The 22,740-nt window shown below is 46.2% G+C and overlaps 1 protein-coding gene across 1 annotated transcript; it reads left to right on the top strand.

The window, feature by feature from the left end:
* Positions 1–3,094: 3,094 nt before the first annotated feature.
* On the top strand, positions 3,095–5,376 carry LOC123047273 (probable F-box protein At4g22165). Its single transcript, XM_044470769.1, has one exon. It carries the CDS (start codon positions 3,721–3,723, stop codon positions 5,110–5,112), a length of 1,392 nt encoding a protein of 463 aa, XP_044326704.1. The 5' UTR covers positions 3,095–3,720; the 3' UTR covers positions 5,113–5,376.
* The last annotated feature ends 17,364 nt before the right edge of the window (positions 5,377–22,740 follow it).

Raw genomic sequence — 22,740 nt, 5'->3', positions numbered from 1 at the left:
TCATTCCCGCAACCTGTGGCACGTCGTGACGAGGCGTGGCATGACGTGGCGAGGCGGGCGGCGGAGGAGGAGCGCGCGTGGATGTCCCTGTTGTTCTCATGCTCATACAAGTGGGGAAAGAACCTCCCTTATAAAGAGGTTCAACTCCCTCTAAACTAGCAACATGGGACTAAAATTTAGTTCCACCTCTTGCCTTGCACGAATGGGCTGCGTGGGCCTCTAGGATTTATTAGGAATTTCTGAAACTGCTATTGGGCTAGGCCCAAAATAGACAAAATTCCAGCATGTTGAACACGGAGGTGTCGTCCGTTCAGCGCTAGATCGTGAGTTCGCAGGACGGATCATGACTGGATCGCGAAGACGTCCTACTACATCAACCATGTTTCTTAATGCTTGCGCTTAGCGATCGACAAGGGTATGTAGATCTAATCTCTCCTCTCATAGATGGTCATCTCCTAGATTGATCTTGGTGAGCGTAGGAATTTTTTTGTTTCCCATGCAACGTTCCCCAACAGTGGCATCATGAGCTAGGTCTATGCGTAGATGGCATCACGAGTAGAACACAAAGGAGTTTGTGGGCGTTGATATTCATATTGCTTCCTTGGTCTTTTCTTGATTCAACGATATTGTGGGATGAAGCGGCCCAGACCAACTTTACATGTCCACGTACATGAGACCGGTTCCATCGATTGACATGTAATTTTGTTGCATAAGATGGCCAGCGGGTGTCTGTCTCTCCCACCTTAGTTGAATTGAATTCGACGAAGGCGGTCCTTGTAGAAGGTTAAGTAGCAACTTGCATATCACCGTTGTGGTTTTGCGTAGGTAAGAATCGTTCTTGCTAGATACCCATAGCAGCCAGTAAAACATGCAACAACAAATTAGAGGACATCTAACTTGTTTTTGCAGGGTATGTTGTGATATGATATGGCCAAAGACATGATTGAAATATATTCGATGTATCAGATGATCATGTTTGTAAATAGTTTATTTCGACTTGCATGTCGATGCGTACGGCAACCGGCAGGAGCCATAGGGTTGTCTTTAATTATTGTATGACCTGCGTGTCAATCATTAAGCGCTATGTAATGCTTTACTTTATCGCTAAGCGGTAGCAATAGTTGTAGAAGCATGGTTGGCGTGACAACCCCGATAGCGACACGACGATGGAGATCATGATGATGGAGATCATGGTGTTATGTCGGTGACGATGGAGATCATGCCGGTGCTTTGAAGATGGAGATCAAAAGCACAAGATGATGGCCATATCATGTCACTTATGATTTGCATGTGATGTTAATCCTTTTACGCATCTTATTTTGCTTAGGACGATGGTAGCATTATAAGGTGATCCCTCACTAAAATTTCAAGATAAATTTGTGTTCTCCCCAAGTGTGCAACGTTGCGAAAGTTCGTCGTTTTGAAGCACCACATGATGATCGCATACAACGGTTGCAAGCCAGTTTTGCACATGCGGAACACTTGGGTTAAACTTGATGAGCCTAGCATGTACAGACATGGCCTCGGAAACACAAGAGACCGAAAGGTCGAACATGAGTCATATAGTAGATATGATCAACATGGAGATGTGCACCATTGAAACCACCTCATCTCACGTGATGAACGGACTCAAGTTGGTTAATTTGGATTATGTTACACTCGGACGACTAGAGGGATGTCAATTTGAGTGGGAGTTCTTAGGTAATATGATTAATTGAACTCATTATCTTGAACAATAGTCCAAGTTATCTTTTCAAATTTGTGTTGTAGATCAACGGCTCGTGCAGTAGCTCCCCTGAATTTCAATGCGTTCCTAGAGAAAGCTAAGCTGAAAGATGATGGAAGTAACTTTTTGGACTGGGCCCGTAATTTGAGGGTTATCCTCATGGCTGCCCAAAAGTCTTATGTCCTTGATGCACCGCTTGGTGCGCCACCCCCTCCAGCTACTACGGACGTTGTGAACGCCTGGCAGTCGCGTGTTGATGACTACTCAATAGTTCAGTGCGCCATGTTGTATGGCTCAGAGCCGGGACTTCAAAGGCATTTTGAATGTCATGGCGCATATGAGATATTCCAGGAGTTGAAGTTTATCTTTGAGAAGAATGTCCGGATCGAGAGGCATGAGACCTCCGATAAGTTCTATGCTTGCAAGATGGAGGAGAACGGTTCTATCAGTGAGCACATACTTAGAATGTCTGGGTATTACAACCGTCTGGCTAAGTTGGGAGTTGAGCTCTCGCCAGAGACCGTCACTGACAGAGTTCTTCAATCGCTACCACCTAGCTACAAGAGCTTTGTATTGAACTATAACATGCAAGGGATGAACAAGTCAGACTCCGAGTTGTTCGTATTTCTTGGGATAGGGACATCCTATTCCCCGCGAACGCGATGCGAGGGCAGCACCCCCCCCCCCCCCAACACACATGCAAGCTATGGGTCGGGCGCTCTTTCATTTTTTTGCTTTTCCCTTTTTACACTTTCTTGTTTTTCATTTTTGTTCTTTATAAATGTTCATTTTTGTTCTTTATAAATGTTCAAAAGATCTTAAGGAACTGGAAAAATGTTTTCAGAATTTGGAAAATGCTCTTGGATTTCCAAAAATATTCACGAATTTGAAAAAAAATGTTATTAGATTTCCAAAAAATGTTCTGAATTTCCAAAAATATTCACCAGTTTGAAAGAACGTTCATGAATTTCAGAAAGTGTTCATGGATTTAAAAAATGTTTGGAATTAAAAAAAAATTCCAAAACATGCTTTAGAATTTGGAAAATGTTCTCGGATTTAAAAAAAGTGTTCCAAATTTTGAAAAACTACGCTCGCGGGTTCAAAAATGTTAATGAATTTTCAAAAATGTCCGGGAGTTGGAAAAAAGTTCAAGAATTTTAGAAAATGTTCATGAATTTTGTCCGTCAAGTTCAAAAAATGACTGTTTGTTAACAAAAGTTCACAATTTAAAAATATCTTCGCGAATTTTGAAAAATGTTCGTGGGTTGGAGCGCTAGTAGACGCGTCCTTTGTAAAGTATATACTGACTTTTCGCTAATTGTTGCACAGTTTAGTTCGGGCTCATTTGGAATTTACTAGGCTGGCTGGACGCGACCAACTGCTTAGGTATGTGACCCGAGCCGCTCCCACTGTAACCAGTACTACCCGCCGCCGCCGCCGCCGCCGCCCGGCAAGGAACTGCCGCCGACGAGTCCCCACCTTCCCATCTTTCTCCACTGCTACCCCCTCTCCCCCAGCCTCGCCCACCGCTCCACATCACATAATCCCACGCCCACCGCCCGCCTCTCTGTTACGGCGGCTGCCGGCGACGGACGACGGCGGCTGCACGAAGCCCCAGCTCGCCGCCGTTGGTGGCCGAAGCGGTCCTCAAGCTACAGGCGTTCCGCGGGTACTTGTCCTCTTCCATCTTTCCGAATCGGAGCCCGCTTGTAGAAGAGAAGAGTTGTTGTTCGATTCAAAGTCTGAACCGACAAGGATCCAATGAAGAAGGAATCCGGGCGATACCAGTGGCGTTTTCGGACTCGGATTGCCAAAACCTACTCGAATCAGTGCTGAGGCCTCCACATAAGTACCCAGGCCCTCCGACCCCGGAGTATCAAATCAAAGGTTGCAGCTTCAGCTAGGTGGGGATCAGATCAGAGGTTGCAGCTTTCCAAGCACCACCGAAGCAAATTCATCTTCCGTTCGTAGGTGGGGATCAAAGTTTCGCTTCAATGGAGGCTTGTAGCTTAGCCAGGACAATTGGCTTATGGAGTTTACCCACACACCCAAGGATGTTCTTGTCTCAGGTCTTCAGAGTTTTGCTCAAGCTGCTTGGTCTCCCCCCCAGTTTACTGAAGAAATTCCTCAAACATGAGCATATTCATCCACCACACATGGAGAGTGAAGTAGGCGGATTGCCGGAGCTGCCGCACGAACTCCTCGTGGATATATTTGCCCTCCTAGATATTCCCGACCTGAAGCGTGCCAGCTCCGTCTGCTCCTCCTGGCGCTCAGTTTATACCAGCCTATGCAGCCTTGGGCTGTACAAGCGGCCCCAGACGCCATGCCTGTTCTACACCTCTGAATCTGCTGGTGAGAGTGTTGCCTTCCTCTACAGCCTCGCAGAGAAGAGGTCATACAAGTTGACTCTCCCGGAGCCACCTATCCGCAGTAGGCATCTGATCGGCTCCACAAATGGCTGGCTGGTCACTGCTGATGAGAGGTCTGAGATGCATCTTCTGAATCCAATCACCTGTCAACAGATTGCTCTCCCGTTGGTGATCACCATCGAGCATGTGACCCCCATTTTTGATGAAGCAGGTGCCTTATGTGAGTACCATTACTCGCGACACACATATGGGCCATATGGGCTCTGTACTGCTGACCGACCTTCAATCCTTGCTCTTGACGAGCTACGGAGCTACCTCTATGTAAAGGCATTTGTATTTTATGATGCATCTGCAGGTGGACATATCGTGGTGCTTATCCACAATCCATTCGGGCAGCTTTCGTTTGCTAGGTTAGGGGATGACAAGTGGACCTGGCTGCCACAGCACTCTTTTTTTCATGACTGCATCTATAAGGATGGCCTATTATATGCAGTGACAGCACAAGGGAAAATTCTCGCCTTCAATCTCAGAGGTCCTGTGGTCACAACGGAGTTAATCATGGACATTGCGAAAGACATTTTAGATGAAAATATTTACATTGTCCAGGCTCCATGTGGCGGTCTACTTCAAGTCTGGAGAACCCAAGAGGCTAGTCAGTATGTTGAAGATGCTGGCCCTGCAATAGATCTGACTAATACCAGAGATATCAAGATATTTAAAGTTGAAACCACGGCTGAAAAGCTTGTGGGAATAGATAGCTTGGATGATCATGTGTTGCTTCTTGGGCACAACCAAACACTTTGTCTAAGTGTTGAAGAGTATCCACATCTGAAAGCAAACCATGCCTATTTTACAGATGATTGCGAACTGTATCTTTTTGGATGGAAGAATAACCGTCGTGATATTGGAATCTGTGACTTGGCAAATAACACTTGTGAGGAACTTGTGTCCCCTCAGCCTTGGTCCAACTGGCCTAATCCCATATGGATAACACCAAGTCTTACAAGACTGTAACCCAGCGATGGAGTGACTCAATACCAGTTCTTGTAACGGAGCGTGCCTGCGAGCCGCTTATATTTTCTTATTTTATATTATCTGTGCCTACCTGATCTGTAGGGGCACTGTAATCTCTTAAGCACAGGGTCTGTTCGTCCCACGGTTGAAATTGACAAGTCATGGTGTAAACTCATTAGTGCAATGGGAAAACTGTGGGATGTCTTATTTTTCCTGCTTGTAGCATTATCTTTTTTCCCCTATGCAAAATTCTAAGTACATCTTGGTCTTTGTTTTTCTCGTTCTCGAGTGTTCCTCGCAGATAAAGTGCGTCAAGTGTGACTGATGTGTTTAAAAGTTTGATGTTCATGTATCTCTTCCAAATTATGTGCATTTTGTTTGGAGAAAATCATCATCATTGCACTTGGGATATGATCAGCACGGAGAGCAGCCAATACCTGACGTCCTGGGAGGGTATGATCAGGTGTCCAAAAAGTAGAGGTCATCAATCTTCACCTCCAGAATCAAGGGCTCTTCATCTCAAAAATAAAATAAAAATCAAGGGCTCTTGCTCAAATTCATGAACAAGAGAAGACCTCCAGCAGAACAAGCTGAGGGGTTTTTCGTCCCTGGGTTGAAATTGAAAAGCCATGCTGTAAACTCATTAGTATAATGGGAGAGCTGAGGGGTATCTTATTTTTGCTGCTTGTAGCGTTATCTTATTTTCCCTATGCAAAATTATTTGTATTTCCTTCCAACATAAGAAAGTACACCGTTTGGTCTTTGTTTTTCTCTTTGTCAGATGTTCACCGCAGTCGCAGATAAAGTGCGACAAGGGTAGCAGATGTGTCTAAAAGTGCGATGTTCATGTATCTCTTCCAAATTATGTGCAGTTTGTCTGCATTTTGTTTGGAGGAAATCATCAGTCAGTGGATCGCAACGTCCTGGGATATGATTAGGCGTCCAAAAAGTAGAGGTCATTAATCTTTGCCTCCAGAATGCGAGGGCTCTTGCTTAAATTTAAGCACAAGTTGTACAACAAAGAAGACCTCCAGGGCCAAATATCTTTACAGTATGATTACATATGTAAACCAGACAAGAAGAATCACTGAGCTATCTTCATGTCTCGTTCTTCCTAGTTGCTGTCTTTTTGGGAGAACGATTTGCCCAACTTTTTGGGAGAATCACTGAGCTAACTGTTCACAACTAAAGTCATGACTTTACTAACTGTCTACAAATCTGTGGAGAGAATTTAATGACTGCCAACATATTTTCTTGTTTCTTTTCTTATGAATATGAAGATTGAAGAACAAGCTTCAGTCCACATCAGCGTGAAGGCATCAATCAAACATACAACCTACATAAGCCAAAACGGGTTTGTTAGATGTAAAACGTTGATTCATAAACTAACATGCGCTGAAGTCGCGAGAAGAACACAAGGATGTAAATGAGGAAGGGATGCTAGAGGTCCAAAAATTCTGCTCCTTGCCACCGGAGTCCAGCCTTTGAGGGCTCCTCCTTGCTTTGCTCATCCGGAAAAAGAGCAGAGCACGAATCAAGCTGAAAATTGAATGAATGACGGTGAGAGAATAATTAGGTAAAATATGCTGACAATAAGACACATTTATTGTATTCCACTTCGACAGAGCCACTACCGGCTTTCGAGTTTTGTTGCTGAAATTGTTCACCTGGCACCCAAATAAATTCTCATCGGTACGAGAACATATACTTGATCTTCAAATGAACATCCACATTTCAAGTGAAACCGAGGAGAAGACCCCTCCTGGGATTTCAGACTGGAAAAGTAGACGATTTAAACAGTCCCATCAGGATGCCATTAGGATGACTATTTTTTTTTTGCAGAATACTTCCTTTGCACTTCTTCCCACATTCTACAGGTTTCACCCGAACAACAACAGTCTAAAAGTACATTAGCTTCGTTGCGAACTAAGGACTTCAGTCCTATTGCAAAATCTCAAAACTGCAACCTAGTGAACATGTTCAGCCAATGATGTTGAGCATCTGCAGCTTTTTAGATTCAAGCCACAGAGTTGTATTGCCCGTTAAGTGCACTGTGCCCATATTTATCCAAAACTCGGGGTGCACGTTCTACAATGTGAAGATTCACATGATTCCTTTCAAAATTTCTGATTATCTCTGTTAAAACAAGGGAAATCAACTCTTGGAATGGCATCTGCCGCCGTGTTGCAGAATGGTGAATTTGGATCCAGCACACGTAACGATAACCGACAAACCATTTTCCCAATAACCCGAACACACTGGTTTCACAATCTGTGGTTGACATTGCTCTCATGCAATGTGTCGATGCACCATTCGACAAAAACATACAATAGCTGTCTCCTATTTTATAGTGCACGTTGGTGTTCTCCAATCTCAATAACACTATACTCGTATACCCCTAAAATTTCAGACCAGGAAAAAGGGAATTTCAAAACGAAACCCGTGCTAGCAAATATCCACATGACTGAATCAGTAGGATTATACAAAGAAAATGCAGTGTATTTTCTTTGCATTGTTAGAAACTTGGGTTCTACCGGGTCTAGGCCGGAGGTTGTAGGGGAAGGAGGGAGTTGGTCGTGGGCGAACTCGCGGCGGCCGGTGGCTGGGCGTCGTCATGCGTGAGGAGGCGGCGGCTGAGAGGGAGATGGCGCAGGGAAGAAGGCGGCTAGGGTTAGGTCTCCTGGCTCCCTAAGAAGCCGAGCAATTATGATTGCTTCTTTTCTGACTTTGATTGATACATCTTCTCTCCTTATATAGAGAGGTTTACTTGACTCCCAAGCACCTAATAACGATAATTGGGCTAAGCCCCTAATAACAATAAGATAGACTCGGCCACAACTGACTGGGCTAAGCCCCTAATACGCCAGTCATAACACTTCTCCCCCCTGCACAAACAGGTCGTCCTCGAGCTGGAAGGCGGGGAAGCGCTTGAGGAACTCCTCGAGCTGATCAACCGTCGCCAAACACCTCTGCGACAGCTGGGGCGGGTAGGTCGCTGAGCCCGGCGGCGGCGACGTCCTCCTCCATGAAGTCTGCAGCCTCCACATAGAAGAGTCGCGGGTAGATGTGGCTGGCTCGTAGGGCTCGTTGCAGTTGAAGCACAACCTTTGGGGCGATGCTCGAGTTGCTCGGTCGTGCTGAGCCGGCGGAATGAACGCGCCGCGGTCGCGGCGAGGGGTGTGGCGGAAGCCTGAGCAGGACGACCCTGCGCAGGAACGTCCGGCCAGGGTGGCAGGCCAGCGGCATGGGACGGTGACGCCTGCTGGATGGCCATCCCGCGGCGCTCGAACGCGCGGGCGTAGTACATGGCCGTCTGGAGATCCCGGGGTCCCCGAAGCTCCACATCCATGCGGATGTGATCCGAAAGACCACCCACGAAGAGGTCGGCCCGCTGCTGCGCCGTCACGCCCGACGCGTGGCAAGCCAGGGCCTGGAAACGGTCGGTGAAGTCCTGAAACATGGAGGTGAAGGGAAGGCGGCCAAGCTCTGCCAGGCGGCTCCTGCGGATCGGTGGCCCAAAACGAAGGAGGCAGAGCTCGCAGAAGTGCTCCCAAGGGGGCATGCTGCCTCGTCCTGCTCGAGGGTGTAGTACCAGGTCTGTGCTGCACCTCGAAGGTGGTAGGAGGCGAGCCAGGTACGCTCCGAGGCGAGGGTGCGCTGCCCGCGAAAGAACTGCTCGCACTGGTTGAGCCAGTTGAGGGGGTCCTCCATGTCGTCATTGGTGGCGAAGTCCAGTTTGGCAAATCGGAGTGGTGTCTGAGTCGGAGCGCCGTGGCTGATGGCTCGGAGGTGCGAAGAAGTGAGGGTTGGGGCGCCCGGTCAGCATGGCCGCGGCCTGAGAAGTGCCCCGCCGAGCTGGAGGGATCATCGAACTGTAGAGTCACTAGTAGAAAAAGGACCTTATGCGAGACACATCAGTCCCGGTTCGATTTTGGCCCGGTACTAATGGTATCATTAGTACCGGTTCGAACGGCTATGCATTAGTGACGGTTCGGGTTGAACCTTTAGTATCGGTTTGTGCCACGAACCGGTACTAAAGGGGTGGTGGCAGGCTGGCGTCAGGCCGGGGCCCCACAAGCCCCTTTAGTCCCGGTTTGTGGCACAAACCGGTACTAAAGGGCCAACCTTTAGTACCGGTTCGTGCCACGAACCGGCACTAAAGGGGTCTAACCTATAGTCCCGGTTGAAGACACAAACCGGGACTATAGGGCAATTTTCAAACTTGAAAAAATCATAACTAAATCATCCTAATTCAGAAAAATACATATAATATATTAAAATTTGCAGAACAAAGAGATTGATCCGCTGAAACAACAAGTTTTCCGTTTCGACAATTTTTTAAAATCACAAAATTCCAAAGGGAAAATAGAGTTTTTGGGCGTTTTAGACGTTTTTAGACGTTTTTAGCGTTTAGTGCTAGGGTTTAGATTTCAGAGTTTAGGGTTAGGTTTTATGGTTTAAACCCTTATTTTTTTACTATTTAGCATAGAGTTTCCGACGTTTTAAGTCCCGGGTTTAGGGTTTAGGACAATTTTTGAAATGACAAAATTGTAAAAGGAAAAAAAAGATATGCTCTAATTTATGTTTTTTTTTGAATTTTGGTTAAATCTTGTCAAACCGGTCAAACAACTGATTCAAGAAATATAGAGTGTTACTAAATAATTACGCAATAATATTAGTGTTACTAAATAAGTATCTCAGTTTTTTGAATTTTGGTCAAATCTGGTCAAACTATGGTCAAACTACTTATTCAAGAAATATTAATGTTACTACATAATTATTGTTTTTTAGAATAATAGTTTCAAACTCAAACAGTGAAACGTGTGACTTCATGCTCAAGCTAAACTCCTGAGGGTTAATAGGATTCACATCTTACTATTGTTAGGAAAACAACAAGTGCAGACTTGGAAACGAGGGAGAATAGAACCCGGAAGTTAAGCGTGCTCAGGCTGGAGTAGTGAGAGGGATGGGTGACCGGTCGGGAAGTTAGACGATTTGGAATGAGTGATCCACACTCGAGCAGTTAAGATGGGCGATTAGAGACTAAATCATCAAATAATTTAGAAAATTGAAAATCGAAAAAAAATCAATTTTTTTCCCAAAATTTTCAAAAAATAATTTCAAAAAAATACCTTTAGTACCGGTTGGTAACTAAAGGTCCCCCATACCACGGCGCGAGCTCACGCCACGTGGTGGGCCTTTAGTGGCGGTTCGTGCCGAACCGGTACTAAAGGGGGGAGGCCTTTAGTCTCCACTCTTTAGTGCTGGTTGCAGAACCGGCACTAAAGGCCCTTATGAACCGGTATTAAAGCTCCGTTTTCTACTAGTGAGTGGGCGCTAGCGGTTCTCCAGCCAACGTGTAGACGGGTAGTGGCGATGATGCGGTCAGCCAGGCCGGTATTGGGGATGGCGACGGTGGGAAGCGCACCTGCTAGATCGGGACACCTCCCTGCGTGGGTGACCCGGGCCCCGTGCTGGGCGGTGGCGGCGCCGGCAGCTGCGGCTGTGGCGGCACAGACCCGGGTGGTGTGGGCGGCGCAGCGAGGGCTGGGGCCGGCCACTGTGGCCATTGAGGCGCGGCAGCGGGCGTCGGTGGGCCCAACAACTAGGGCTGCGGCTGCCCGGATCCCGAAGGCATCGGGGGCGCGGAGATCGCCGGGGCCGGCCACTGCGGCCAGTGGTGGGCGACGGCGGGCGGCGGCTGACCGTGCCAGTGGTGTTGTAGAGGCCCGATCGGCGCCGTGGTGGCCGCGTACCAAGGCAGGACGGCTGGCCCGGTCACGGCGGCCGGTGGCTAGGGCGGCGGCTGCCCGTAAGGCCCGGACAGGTAGAGGCGGATGCCTTGGACGGCGGTGACGAGGTCATTAAGGAGTCTGGTGATCTACGTCGGGGAGTAGATGGCGGCATGCGGCGCGGTGAGGGGCGGAGACTGGCCGGTGGAGGCCCCCACGGTAGAGTTGAGCGACGCGGTGAAAAGCGCTAGCGGCACGGTGGAGAGCGGCGCTGTGGAGAGGGTGGCGGTGGTGGACAACAGCGCGGTGGGCAGCGGCGGGGTGGGTGGTGGAGCAGACATGATCGGACCCAAGCTACCTGATACCAAACTATTATGACCGACATATTAGGGGCTTAGCCCAGTGGGTTGTGGCCCAATTTATCTTATCATTATTAGTGGCTTAGCCCAATTATCTTATCATTATTAGGGTCGTTTGCTTAGGAATCAAGTAAACCCCCTCTATATAAGGAGAGGAGATGTATCAATCTAATCAAGCAAAGAAGCAATCATATTTGTTCGGCTTCCTTAGGGAGCCGGGAGACCTAACCCTAGTCGCCTCTTCCCGTGCGTCATCTCCCTCTCAGCCGATGCCTCCTCGCGCATGACGGGGCCCAGCCATCGGCGGCCGCGAGTTTGTCCATGATAGCCCCCTCCTTCCCCTACAACCTACGGCCTAGACCCGGTAGGGTCCTAGATCCAACCAATTTGGTATCAGGTAGCTTGGGTCCGATCATGTCTGCTCCACCGATCACCCCACCGCTGCCCACCACCACCGCCCTCGCCACTGCGCCGCTCAAACCTACCGTGGGGGCCTCCACCGGCCAGTCGCCGCCCCTCCCCGAGCCACAGGCTACCGTCTACTCCTCAGCAGAGATCATTGGAAGCCTTAATGGCCTCGCCACCGTCGTCCAGGGCATCCACCTCTACCTCGCCGGGCCTTATGGGCAGCCGCCTTCCTTATCGCCGGCCGCCGCAACAGGTCCGGTCGCGCTGCCCTGGTGCGCGGCAACAACCACGCCGATCGGGCCTCTACACCACCCATGGCCTGGTTAGCCACCACCCGCCGTCACCCCCCACTGGCCACAATGGCCGGCCCCGGCGATCGCCGGGCCCCCGACGCTTTCCGGGTCTGGGCAGCTGTAGCTCCAACTGCCGGGCCCACCGACGGCCGCTGCCATGCCTCCTTGGTCACAGTGGCCAGCCCCGACCCTCGCTGCACCGCCCACACCACCCGGGCCCGTGCCGCCGCAGCCGCAGCTGCCGGCTGCTACGTCTTGAGCATGCGTTGAGTTTCCTTGAAGAGGAAAGGGTGATGCAGCACAGTAGCGTAAGTATTTCCCTCAGTTTTTGAGAACCAAGGTATCAATCCAGTAGGAGGCTCCTCACAAGTCCCACGCACCTACACAAACAAACAAAGAACTCACAACCAACGCGATAAAGGGGTTGTCAATCCCTTCATGGCCACTTGCAAAAGTGAGATCTGATAGAGATAATATGATAAGATAAATATATTTTTGGTATTTTGTGATATAGATTGGAAAAGTAAAGATGCAAATAAAAGCAGATTGAAAGCTTATATGATAAGAGATAGACCCGGGGGCCATAGGTTTCACTAGAGGCTTCTCTCAAGATAGCATAGGTATTATGGTGGGTGAACAAATTACTGTCGAGCAATTGATAGAAAAGCGAATAATTATGAGATTATCTAGGCATGATCATGTATATAGGCATCACATCCGTGACAAGTTGACCGACTCCTGCCTGAATCTACTACTATTACTCCACACATCGACCGCTATCCAGCATGCATCTAGAGTATTAAGTTCATAAGAACAGAGTAACGCTTTAAGAAAGATGACATGATGTAGAGGGATAAACTCATGCAATATGATATAAACCCCATCTTTTTATCCTCGATGGCAACAATACAATACGTGCCTTGCTGCCCCTGCTGTCACTAGGAAAGGACACCGCAAGATTGAACCCAAAGCTAAGCACTTCTCCCATGGCAAGAAAGAAAAATCTAGTAGGCCCAACCAAACTGATAATTCGAAGAGACTTGCAAAGATAACTCCATCATACATAAAAGAATTCAGAAAAGATTCAAATATTTCTCATAGATAAACTTGATCATAAAACACGAATAGATCTCCACAAGAGAGGGGGAGAACATGGTATTGAGATCCAAAAAGAGAGAAGAAGCCATCTAGCTAATAACTATGGACCCGAAGGTCTGTGGTAAACTACTCACAACTCATCGGAGAGGCCTTGGGGTTGATGTAGAGGCCCTCCGTTTTGGATTCCCCCTCCGGCAGAGCGCCGGCGACGGCTCCAAGATGGGATCTCACGGATACAGAAGGTTACGGTGGCGGAAATAGTTTTTCGGTGGCTCCCCTGATGGTTTCCGGGTATATGGGTATATATAGGAGGAAGAAGTACGTCGGTGGACGCCCGAGGGGCCCACGAGATAGGGGGCGCGCCCTCCACCCTCCTGGCCGCCTCGGGAGCTTCGTGACTTGCACTCCAAGTCCTTTGGATCACATTTGTTCCAAAAATCATGCTCCCGAAGCTTTCATTCCGTTTGGACTCCGTTTGATATTCCTTTTCTTCGAAACACTGAAATAGGCAAAAAAAACATCAATAAGGGTTGGGCCTCCGGTTAGTAGGTTAGTCCCAAAAATGATATAAAAGTGTAAAGTAAAGCCCATAAACATCCAAAACAGGTAATATAATAGCATGGAACAATAAAAAATTATAGATACGTTGGATACATATCAAGCATCCCCAAGCTTAATTCCTGCTCGTCCTCGAGTAGGTAAATGATAAAAACAGAATTTTTGATGTGGAGTGCTACCTAGCATAATTCTCAATGTATTTCTCTTTATTGTGGCATGAACGTTCAGATCCAAATGATTCAAAATAAAAGTTCATATTGACATAAGAAACAGTAACACCTTAAGCATACTAATCAAAGCAATCATGTCTTCTCAAAATAACATGGCTAAAGAAAGTTCATCCCTACAAAATCATATAGTTAGGCTATGCTTCATTTTCGTCACACAAAAATGCTCCCATCTTATACACCCCTGATGACAAGCCAAGCAATTGTTTCGTACTTAAATAATCTCAAACTTTTTCAACTTTCACGCAATACATGAGCGTGAGCCATGGATATAGCACTATGGGTGGAATAGAATAATGATGGAGATTGTATGGAAAAGACAAAAAAGGAGAAAGTCTCACATTGACGAGGATAATCAATGGGCTATGGAGATGCCCATCAATTGATGTCAACATGAGGAGTAGGGATTGCCATGCAACGGATGCACTAGAGCTATAAATGTATGGAAGCTCAACAAAAGAAACTAGTGGGTGTGCATCCAACTTGCTTGCTCATGAAGACCTAGGGCATTTGTGGAAGCCCATCGTAGGAATATACAAGCCAAGTTCTATAATGAAAAATTCCCACTAGTATATGGAAGTGACAACATATGAGACTGGCTATATGAAGAACATGGTGCTACTTTGAAGCACAAGTGCGGAAAAGAGATAGTAACATTGCCCCCTTTTTCTTTTCTTTTTTCTTTTTCCCTTTTTTCTGTTTTTTCTTTGGCCTTTCTTTTTCTTTTTGGCCTTTCTTTTCTTTCTTTGGCCTTTTTTTCTTTGGCCTTTCTTTTTTAGGGACAATGCTCTAATAATGATGATCATCACACTTTCATATATTTACAACTCATGAATTACAACTCAAAACTAGAACAAGATATGACTCTATATGAATGCCTCCGGCGGTGTACCGGGATGGGCAATGAATCAAGAGTGACATGTATGAAAATTTATGCATGGTGGCTTTGCCACAAATATGATGTCAACTACATGATCATGCAAGGCAATATGACAATAGTAATGCATGTCATGATGAAAAATGGAACGGTGGAAAGTTGCATGGAAATATATCTCGGAATGGCTATGGAAATGCCATAAATAGGTACGTATGGTGGCTGTTTTGAGGAATATATAAGGAGGTTTATGTGTGATAGAGCGTATTGTATCACGGGGTTTGGATGCACCGGCGAAGTTTGCACCAACTCTCAAGGTGAGAAAGGGCAATGCACGATACCGAAGAGGCTAGCAATGATGGAAGGTGAGAGTGCGTATAATCCATGGACTCAACATTAGTCAAAAGAACTCATATACTTATTGCAAAAATCTACAAGTCATCAAAAAGCAAGCACTACGCGCATGCTCCTAGAGGGATAGATTGGTAGGAAAAGACCATCGCTCGTCCCCGACCGCCACTCATAAGGATGCATAATCTAAGAACACTTCATGTTTCAAATTTGTTACACAACTTTAACCGTACGTGCATGCTACGGGACTTGCTAACTTCAACACAAGCATTCTTTAAATTCATAATCGCCCAACTAGCATGACTCTAATATCAATACCTCCATATCTCAAAACAATTATCAAGTATCAAATTGATCATAGCATCCAATTCAGTTCCTATGATAGTTTTTATTATACCCAACTTGGATGCATACCATTCTAGGACCAATTTGATAACCATAGCAAATACCATTCTGTTCTAAGAGACTCTAAAAATAATATAAGTGAAGCATGCGAGATCAACAATTTCTTCAAAATTAAACCACCGCCATGCTCTAAAAGATATAAGTGAAGCACTAGAGTAAAAATTATCTAGCTCAAAAGATATAAGTGAAGCACATAGAGTATTCTAATAAATTCCAATCAAGTGGGATTCTCCCAAAAATTTGTGTACAGCAAGGGTGATTGTGGTAAACAAAAAAGCAAAGACTAATATCATACACGACGCGCCAAGCAAAACACATATCATGTGGCGAATAAAAATATAGCTCCAAGTAAAGTTACCAATGAACGAAGACGAAAGAGGGGATGCCTTCCCGGGGCATCCCCAAGCTTAGGCTTTTGGCTATTCTTGAATATCTTGGGGTGACATGGGCATCCCCAAGCTTAGGCTCTTGTAACTCCTTATTCCATAGTCCATCAAATCTTTACCCAAAACTTGAAAACTTCACAACACAAAACTCAACAGGAAATCTCATAAGCTCCGTTAGTGCAAGAAAGAAAAACCACCACATAAGGTACTGTAATGAAATCATTCTTTGTTTATATTGGTGTTAAACCTACTGTATTTCAAGTTCTCTATGGTTCATACCCTTACATACTAGCCATAGATGCATCAAAATAAGCAAACAACACACGAAAGGCAGAATCTGTCAAAAACAGAACAGTCTGTAGCAATTTGTAACTTCCGGTTACTTCTGGAACTCGAAAAATCCTACCAAAATAGGAAGTCCTAGGAAATTTGTCTATTGATCTACAGAAAAAAGAATAAACGCAAAATCTCGTTTCTGTGATTTATTGAATTTTTTCTCGTAAGCACAAAGGTTCTGTTTTTAAGCAGAATCAAATTAACTCATACCATAGGTTACCCTATAGGTTCTACTTGGCACAAACACTAAATAAAACATGAAAACACATCTAAACAGAATGTAGATGCAAATTACTAAACAGGAACAAAAATAAAAAACAGAAAGATAATTGTGTTGCCTCCCAACTAGCGCTATCGTTTAACGCCCCAAGCTAGGGATTGATAATTTTAATGATGCTCACATGAAAGACAAGAATTGAAGAATAAAGAGAACATCATAAAACATGTGACAAATACATCTAAGTATAACATATTTCCTATGCATAGGCATATTATAATCCATCAATTTTTCAAGGCAAGCAAAAACTAGCATAAGCAAGGAAGAAGAAAGAGACGATAGCAATTCCAACATGATGCGAGGTAATTTAGTAAGATAAAATTTTCTACACCCATATTTTCCTATCTTATAATAATTACATGTAGGATCATAAGCAAATTCAACAATATAGCTATCACAAAACATATTCCCAACACGATCCACATGCATGCAAAGTTGACACTCTTCCAAGATAGTGGGATTAACACTAACTAAAGTCATGACCTCTCCAAACCCACTTTCAATATCATTGCAAACACTATTATCAATCTCATATTCATCATGGGGGTTAAATAAATTTTCAAGATCAAAATAAGAATCACCCCAATCACGATCATTGCAACAAGTAGTAGACATAACAAAACTAGCATCCCCAAGCTTAGGGTTTTCCATATTATTTGCACAATTGACATCAAGAGAATTTATAGTAACATCATTGCAATCATGCTTTTCATTGAAGGAACTACCAAGTATGGGTGCAATAGCAACGATCTCATGTTTAACATGAGGAACTATAGCAAATTCATCTTCATAAATATTGGCATCATGGCCACAAGAATATCAAGCATCATGTTCATCAAGGTATATTTCAATCAAATCATCGGAATCATTATCTATAGATTCATGCATATCATTATTTTCTTCCGAAACAACATTCATTCTCTCAATAAATTCTTTGACATAGACATTATGAGCATAGTTTTCATAGATAAGGGTTGGGCCTCCGGTTAGTAGGTTAGTCCCAAAAATGATATAAAAGTGTAAAGTAAAGCCCATAAACATCCAAAACAGGTAATATAATAGCATGGAACAATAAAAAATTATAGATACGTTGGATACATATCAAGCATCCCCAAGCTTAATTCCTGCTCGTCCTCGAGTAGGTAAATGATAAAAACAGAATTTTTGATGTGGAATGCTACCTAGCATAATTCTCAATGTATTTCTCTTTATTGTGGCATGAACGTTCAGATCAAATCATCGGAATCATTATCTATAGATTCATGCATATCATTATTTTCTTCCGAAACAACATTGATTCTCTCAATAAATTCTTTGACATAGACATTATGAGCATAGTTTTCATAGATAAGGGTTGGGCCTCCGGTTAGTAGGTTAGTCCCAAAAATGATATAAAAGTGTAAAGTAAAGCCCATAAACATCCAAAACAGGTAATATAATAGCATGGAACAATAAAAAATTATAGATAAAAAATTATAGCATGGAACAATAGTTTTCATAGCAATATTTAAGTATGTCAAAAATTTCAGATTCGTAGAGAGTAATATCATACTTTTGAAACAAAGAAGCAATTTCATAAGAACCCTTAAAAGCAACAAATTCTTCAATTTGTTCGATATCATAGTAACTGTAAACACCCTTTGCATAAGAAGATAAGATTTCGTTTTCATTACACTCACATAGGTAGGGAAGGTGTTTTTAGGGTTCTTAGAGCAACAAGTCAAATCACAAATTTCATGAAGATTCCAAGCATAACACATCAATCTGTGTATTTGATCCCATAAGAGTCTCCCTTTTTCAGATAAACGGTGACGCATAAAATGAGCATGCTCATCTAAAGATTTCCCATCAACTAGGCTAGTTGGGGTTTTAGCACGAGCGCATAAGGATAAAAAATGATCCAAGTAGAATACTTTAAGTGGATCCATATCAATAGATTTTTAGCAGGCAAAGATGCAAGCACATAGAAGGGACATGGAGACACAAGCAAACAAAAAGGCAAGCGAAAGAGAGAGAAGAAGAAGATTGGGAAAGAAAAGGCGAATAAAACGGCAAGGGTGAAGTGGGGGAGAGGAAAATGAGAGGCAAATGGCAAATAATGTAAATGCGAGGGAGATGAGTTTGTGATGGTTACTTGGTATGTCTTAACTTGAGTGAAGACCTCCCCGGCAACGGTGCCAGAAATCCTTCTTGCTATGTCTTGAGCTTGTGTTGGTTTTCCTTGAAGAGGAAAGGGTGATGTAGCACAGTAGTGTAAGTATTTCCTTCGGTTTTTGAGAACCAAGGTACCAATCCAGTAGGAGGCTCCTAACAAGTCCCACGCACCTACACAAACAAACAAAGAACTCACAACCAACGCGATAAAGGGGTTGTCAATCCCTTCACGACCACTTGAGAAAGTGAGATCTGATAGAGATAATATGATAAGATAAATATATTTTGGTATTTTATGATATAGATTGTAAAAGTAAAGATGTAAATAAAAGTAGATTGAAAGCTTATATGATAAGAGATAGACCCGGGGGCCATAGGTTTCACTAGAGGCTTCTCTCAAGATAGCATAAGTATTACGGTTGGTGAACAAATTACTGTCGAGCAATTGATAGAAAAGCGAATAATTACGGGATTATCTAGGCATGATCATGTATATAGGCATCATGTCCGTGACAAGTAGACCGACTCCTGCCTACATCTACTACTATAACTCCACACATCGACCGCTATCCAGCATGCATCTAGAGTATTAAGATCATAAGAACAGAGTAACGCTTTAAGAAAGATGACATGATGTAGAGGGATAAACTCATGCAATATGATATAAACCCCATCTTTTTATCCTCGATGGAAACAATACAATACGTGCCTTGCTGCCCCTGCTCTCACTGGGAAAGGACACCGCAAGATTGAACCCAAAGCTAAGCACTTCTCCCATGGCAAGAAAGATCAGTCTAGTAGGCCAAACCAAACTGATAATTCGAAGAGACTTGCAAAGATGACTCAATCATATATAAAAGAATTCAGAAGAGATTCAAATATTTCTCATAGATAAACTTGATCATAAACCCACAATTCATCGGATCTCGACAAACACACCGCAAAAAGAGTTACATCGAATAGATCTCCACAAGAGAGGGGGAGAACATGGTATTGAGATCCAAAAAGAGAGAAAAAGCCATCTAGATAATAACTATGGACCCAAAGGTCTGTGGTAAACTACTCACAACTCATCGGAGAGGCCTTGGGGTTGATGTAGAGGCCCTACATAGTGGATTCCCCCTCCGACAGAGCGCCGGCGACGGCTCCAAGATGGGATCTCGCGGATACAGAAGGTTACGGTGGCGGAAATAGTTTTTCGGTGGCTCCCCTGATGGTTTCGGGGTATATGAGTATATATAGGTAAGTACGTCGGTGGACACCCGAGGGGCCCACGAGATAGGGGGAGCGCCCTGTAGGGTGGGCGCCCTCCACCCTCGTGGCCGCCTCGGGAGCTTCTTGACTTGCACTCCAAGTCCTCTGGATCACGTTTGTCCCAAAAATCACGCTCCCGAAGGTTTCATTCCATTTGGACTCTGTTTGATATTCCTTTTCTTCGAAACACTAAAATAGGCAAAAAACAGCAATACGGGTTGGGACTCCGGTTAGTAGGTTAGTCCCAAAAATGATATAAAAGTGTAAAGTAAAGCCCATAAACATCCAAAACAGGTAATATAATAGTATGGAACAATCAGAAATTATGATACGTTGGAGATGTATCACCGACCCCACTACCGCCCAGTACGAGGCCCGGGTCACTCACGCAGGCCAGGGTCCTGATCCTGCAAGTGTGCTTCCTACCGTCGCCATCCCCAATACAAGTCTAGCTGACCGGATCATCGCCGCCACCCGTCTATACATCGGCTGGAGAACCACCATCGCCCACTCTTCAGTTCGGCGACCCCTCTGGCTCGACGGGGCACTTCTCGGGCCGCGTTCATGCTGACCGGGCGCCCCACTGCTCGCTGCTTTGCACCTCCGAGCCAGTCGCCCACGGTGCTCTGACCCAGACACCGCTGCAATTTTCCAAACTGGACTTCGCCACCTATAACGGCATGGAGGATCCCCTCAACTGGCTCATCCAATGCGAGTAGTTCTTTTGAGGGAAACACACCCTCGCCTCGGAGCGTACCTACTCGCCTCATACCACCTTTGCGGTGCGGCATAGACATGGTACTATGCCCTCCAGCAGGACGAGGGTAGCATGCCCCCTTGGGAGCGCTTTTGCGAGCTCTGCCTCCTTCGTTTTGGGCCACCGATCCGCAGGAGCTGTCTGGTAGAGCTCGGCCGCCTTCCCTTCACCTCCACAGTTCAGGACTTTGCCGACCGTTTCCAAGACCTGGCTTGCAACGCGTCGGGCGTCACGATGCAGCAGCGGGCTGATCTCTTCGTCGATGGACTTCCAGATCACATCCGCGTGGACATGGAGCTTCGTGGACCCCAGGATCTCCAGACGGACATCACACGTTCGAGCGCCGCGTGGTGGCCATCCAGCAGGCATCACCGTCCCGGGTCCCTGGGCCGCTACCCTGGCCGAAGGTTCCTGCGCAGGGTCGACCTACTCAGGCTTCCGCCGCAACCCTTGCCGCGACCACGGCACGCCCATTCCGCCGGCTCACCTCGGCTGAGCTACTCGAGCTTCGCCGCCAAGGGTTGTGCTTCAACTGCGACGAGCCCTACACGCCCAACCATGTCTGCCCGCAACTCTTCTACCTGGAGGCTGCAGACTACATTGAGGAGGACGTCGCCGCCGCCGACCTAACCGCCCAAGCTGTTGCGAAGGTGTTTGACGATGGTTGATCACCTCGAGGAGTTCAGCAAGCACTTCCCCACCTTACAGCTCGAGGACGAGCTGTTGGTGCAGGCGGGGAGAAGTGTTATGACCGGCATATTAGGGGCTTAGCCCAGTGGGTTGTGGCCCAAGTTATCTTATTGTTATTAGGGGCTTAGCTAATTATCTTATCGTTATTAGGGTCATTTGCTTAGGAGTCAAGTAAACCCCTTTATATGACGAGAGGATATGTATCAATCAAATCACGCAAAGAAGCAATCATATTTTCTAGGCTTCCTTAGGGAGCCGGGAGACCTAACCCTAGCCGCCTCCTCCCCTGCGTCATCTCCCTCTCAGCCGCTGCCTCCTCGTGCACGATGGCGCCCAGCCGCCGGCGGCCGCGAGTTCGTCCACGACAGCCCCCTCCTCCCCCTACAACCTACGCCCAGACCAAGTAGGGTCCTAGATCCTACCAACTGTTATGGCGCTGCTAGTAGGAAGGCGCGAGAGGGCCGGCCGGGGGCCTTTTGCCCACGGCCAAGCAAGAGGGAAGGGATTTCCTTCTTAATTCTTGCTTGATTAGATTGATACATCTCCTCTCTTTATATAGAAAGATTTACTTGACTCCCAAGCAAGGCTTTACTTGACCCCTAAGCAAGCGACCCTTATCACTAATTAACCATAAGGCTAACAGGCTATACCGCCAGACCAGGCCCATAAAGCCCATTACGTACTCTAACACTACACCCCACCTGGACATGCAGCTTGTCCTCGAGCTGCAGCCTAACCAACTTATAACCATGACTCGACGCAACACAAACCTAACACCTAAAAACAAACCTTTTACATCTCAGCTTGTGTTATTACTCTCAACCTGAAATAGACTAGGACACTTTATTTTGGATGTGCACGTGTACAACCACGTGGATCCCATGGACACCACCTGGACAAAAGGAGTGCATGTGTATGGCGATTGGTTTGCGCCGCACAGGGAAGAGTGGATGGCTTGTGATGGAGAATGACGAGGAGGGGTGCGCCCCAACCGCTGATGTCGCAGACTTTGAGGTTGCTTCCCATGGGGAAAACAATATGCCCGCCACCCGTGGGGGACACCGCATGCCCAAGATCCCCGACGCAACGGACGAGATCGAGGCCCTTTGTGCAGTGAAGGGAAACTTGGAGGAGCGGCAACTGCAGACCATGCATCTCCTACAGACGCCGACGCGCTAGTAGGCGGCGCATAGAAGCCTGCGCCTCACCGCCGCCGACACGTGGCCGGTAGCGATCCAAGACAGAAGCGATGATGGTGATGGCGGGAACCATACCTGGTAGATTGGGACTCCCGCCGGTGCGGGCAATGCGGGGCTGGAGCTGACCGGTGGTGGCCGCTGCAGCTGCAGCGGCTGCTGCGGCGAAGCGTCGGGTGTCAATGTCAAAACCGGCGGATCTCGGGTCGGGGGTCCCGATCTGTGCGTCTTAGGCTGATGGTAACAGGAAGCAAGGGACACAATGTTTACCCA

The sequence above is a fragment of the Triticum aestivum genome, chromosome 2B, assembly GCF_018294505.1.
Source record: "Triticum aestivum cultivar Chinese Spring chromosome 2B, IWGSC CS RefSeq v2.1, whole genome shotgun sequence".
Classification (NCBI taxonomy): Eukaryota; Viridiplantae; Streptophyta; class Magnoliopsida; order Poales; family Poaceae; genus Triticum; species Triticum aestivum.
The sequence above is the reverse complement of the archived record's forward strand: the minus strand, read 5'-3'. Positions and strand labels throughout refer to the sequence as shown.

Coding starts and splice junctions, on each gene's coding strand:
- LOC123047273 (XM_044470769.1), top strand. CDS start 3,721: ATGGAGGCTTGTAGCTTAGCCAGGACAATTGGCTTATGGAGTTTACCC.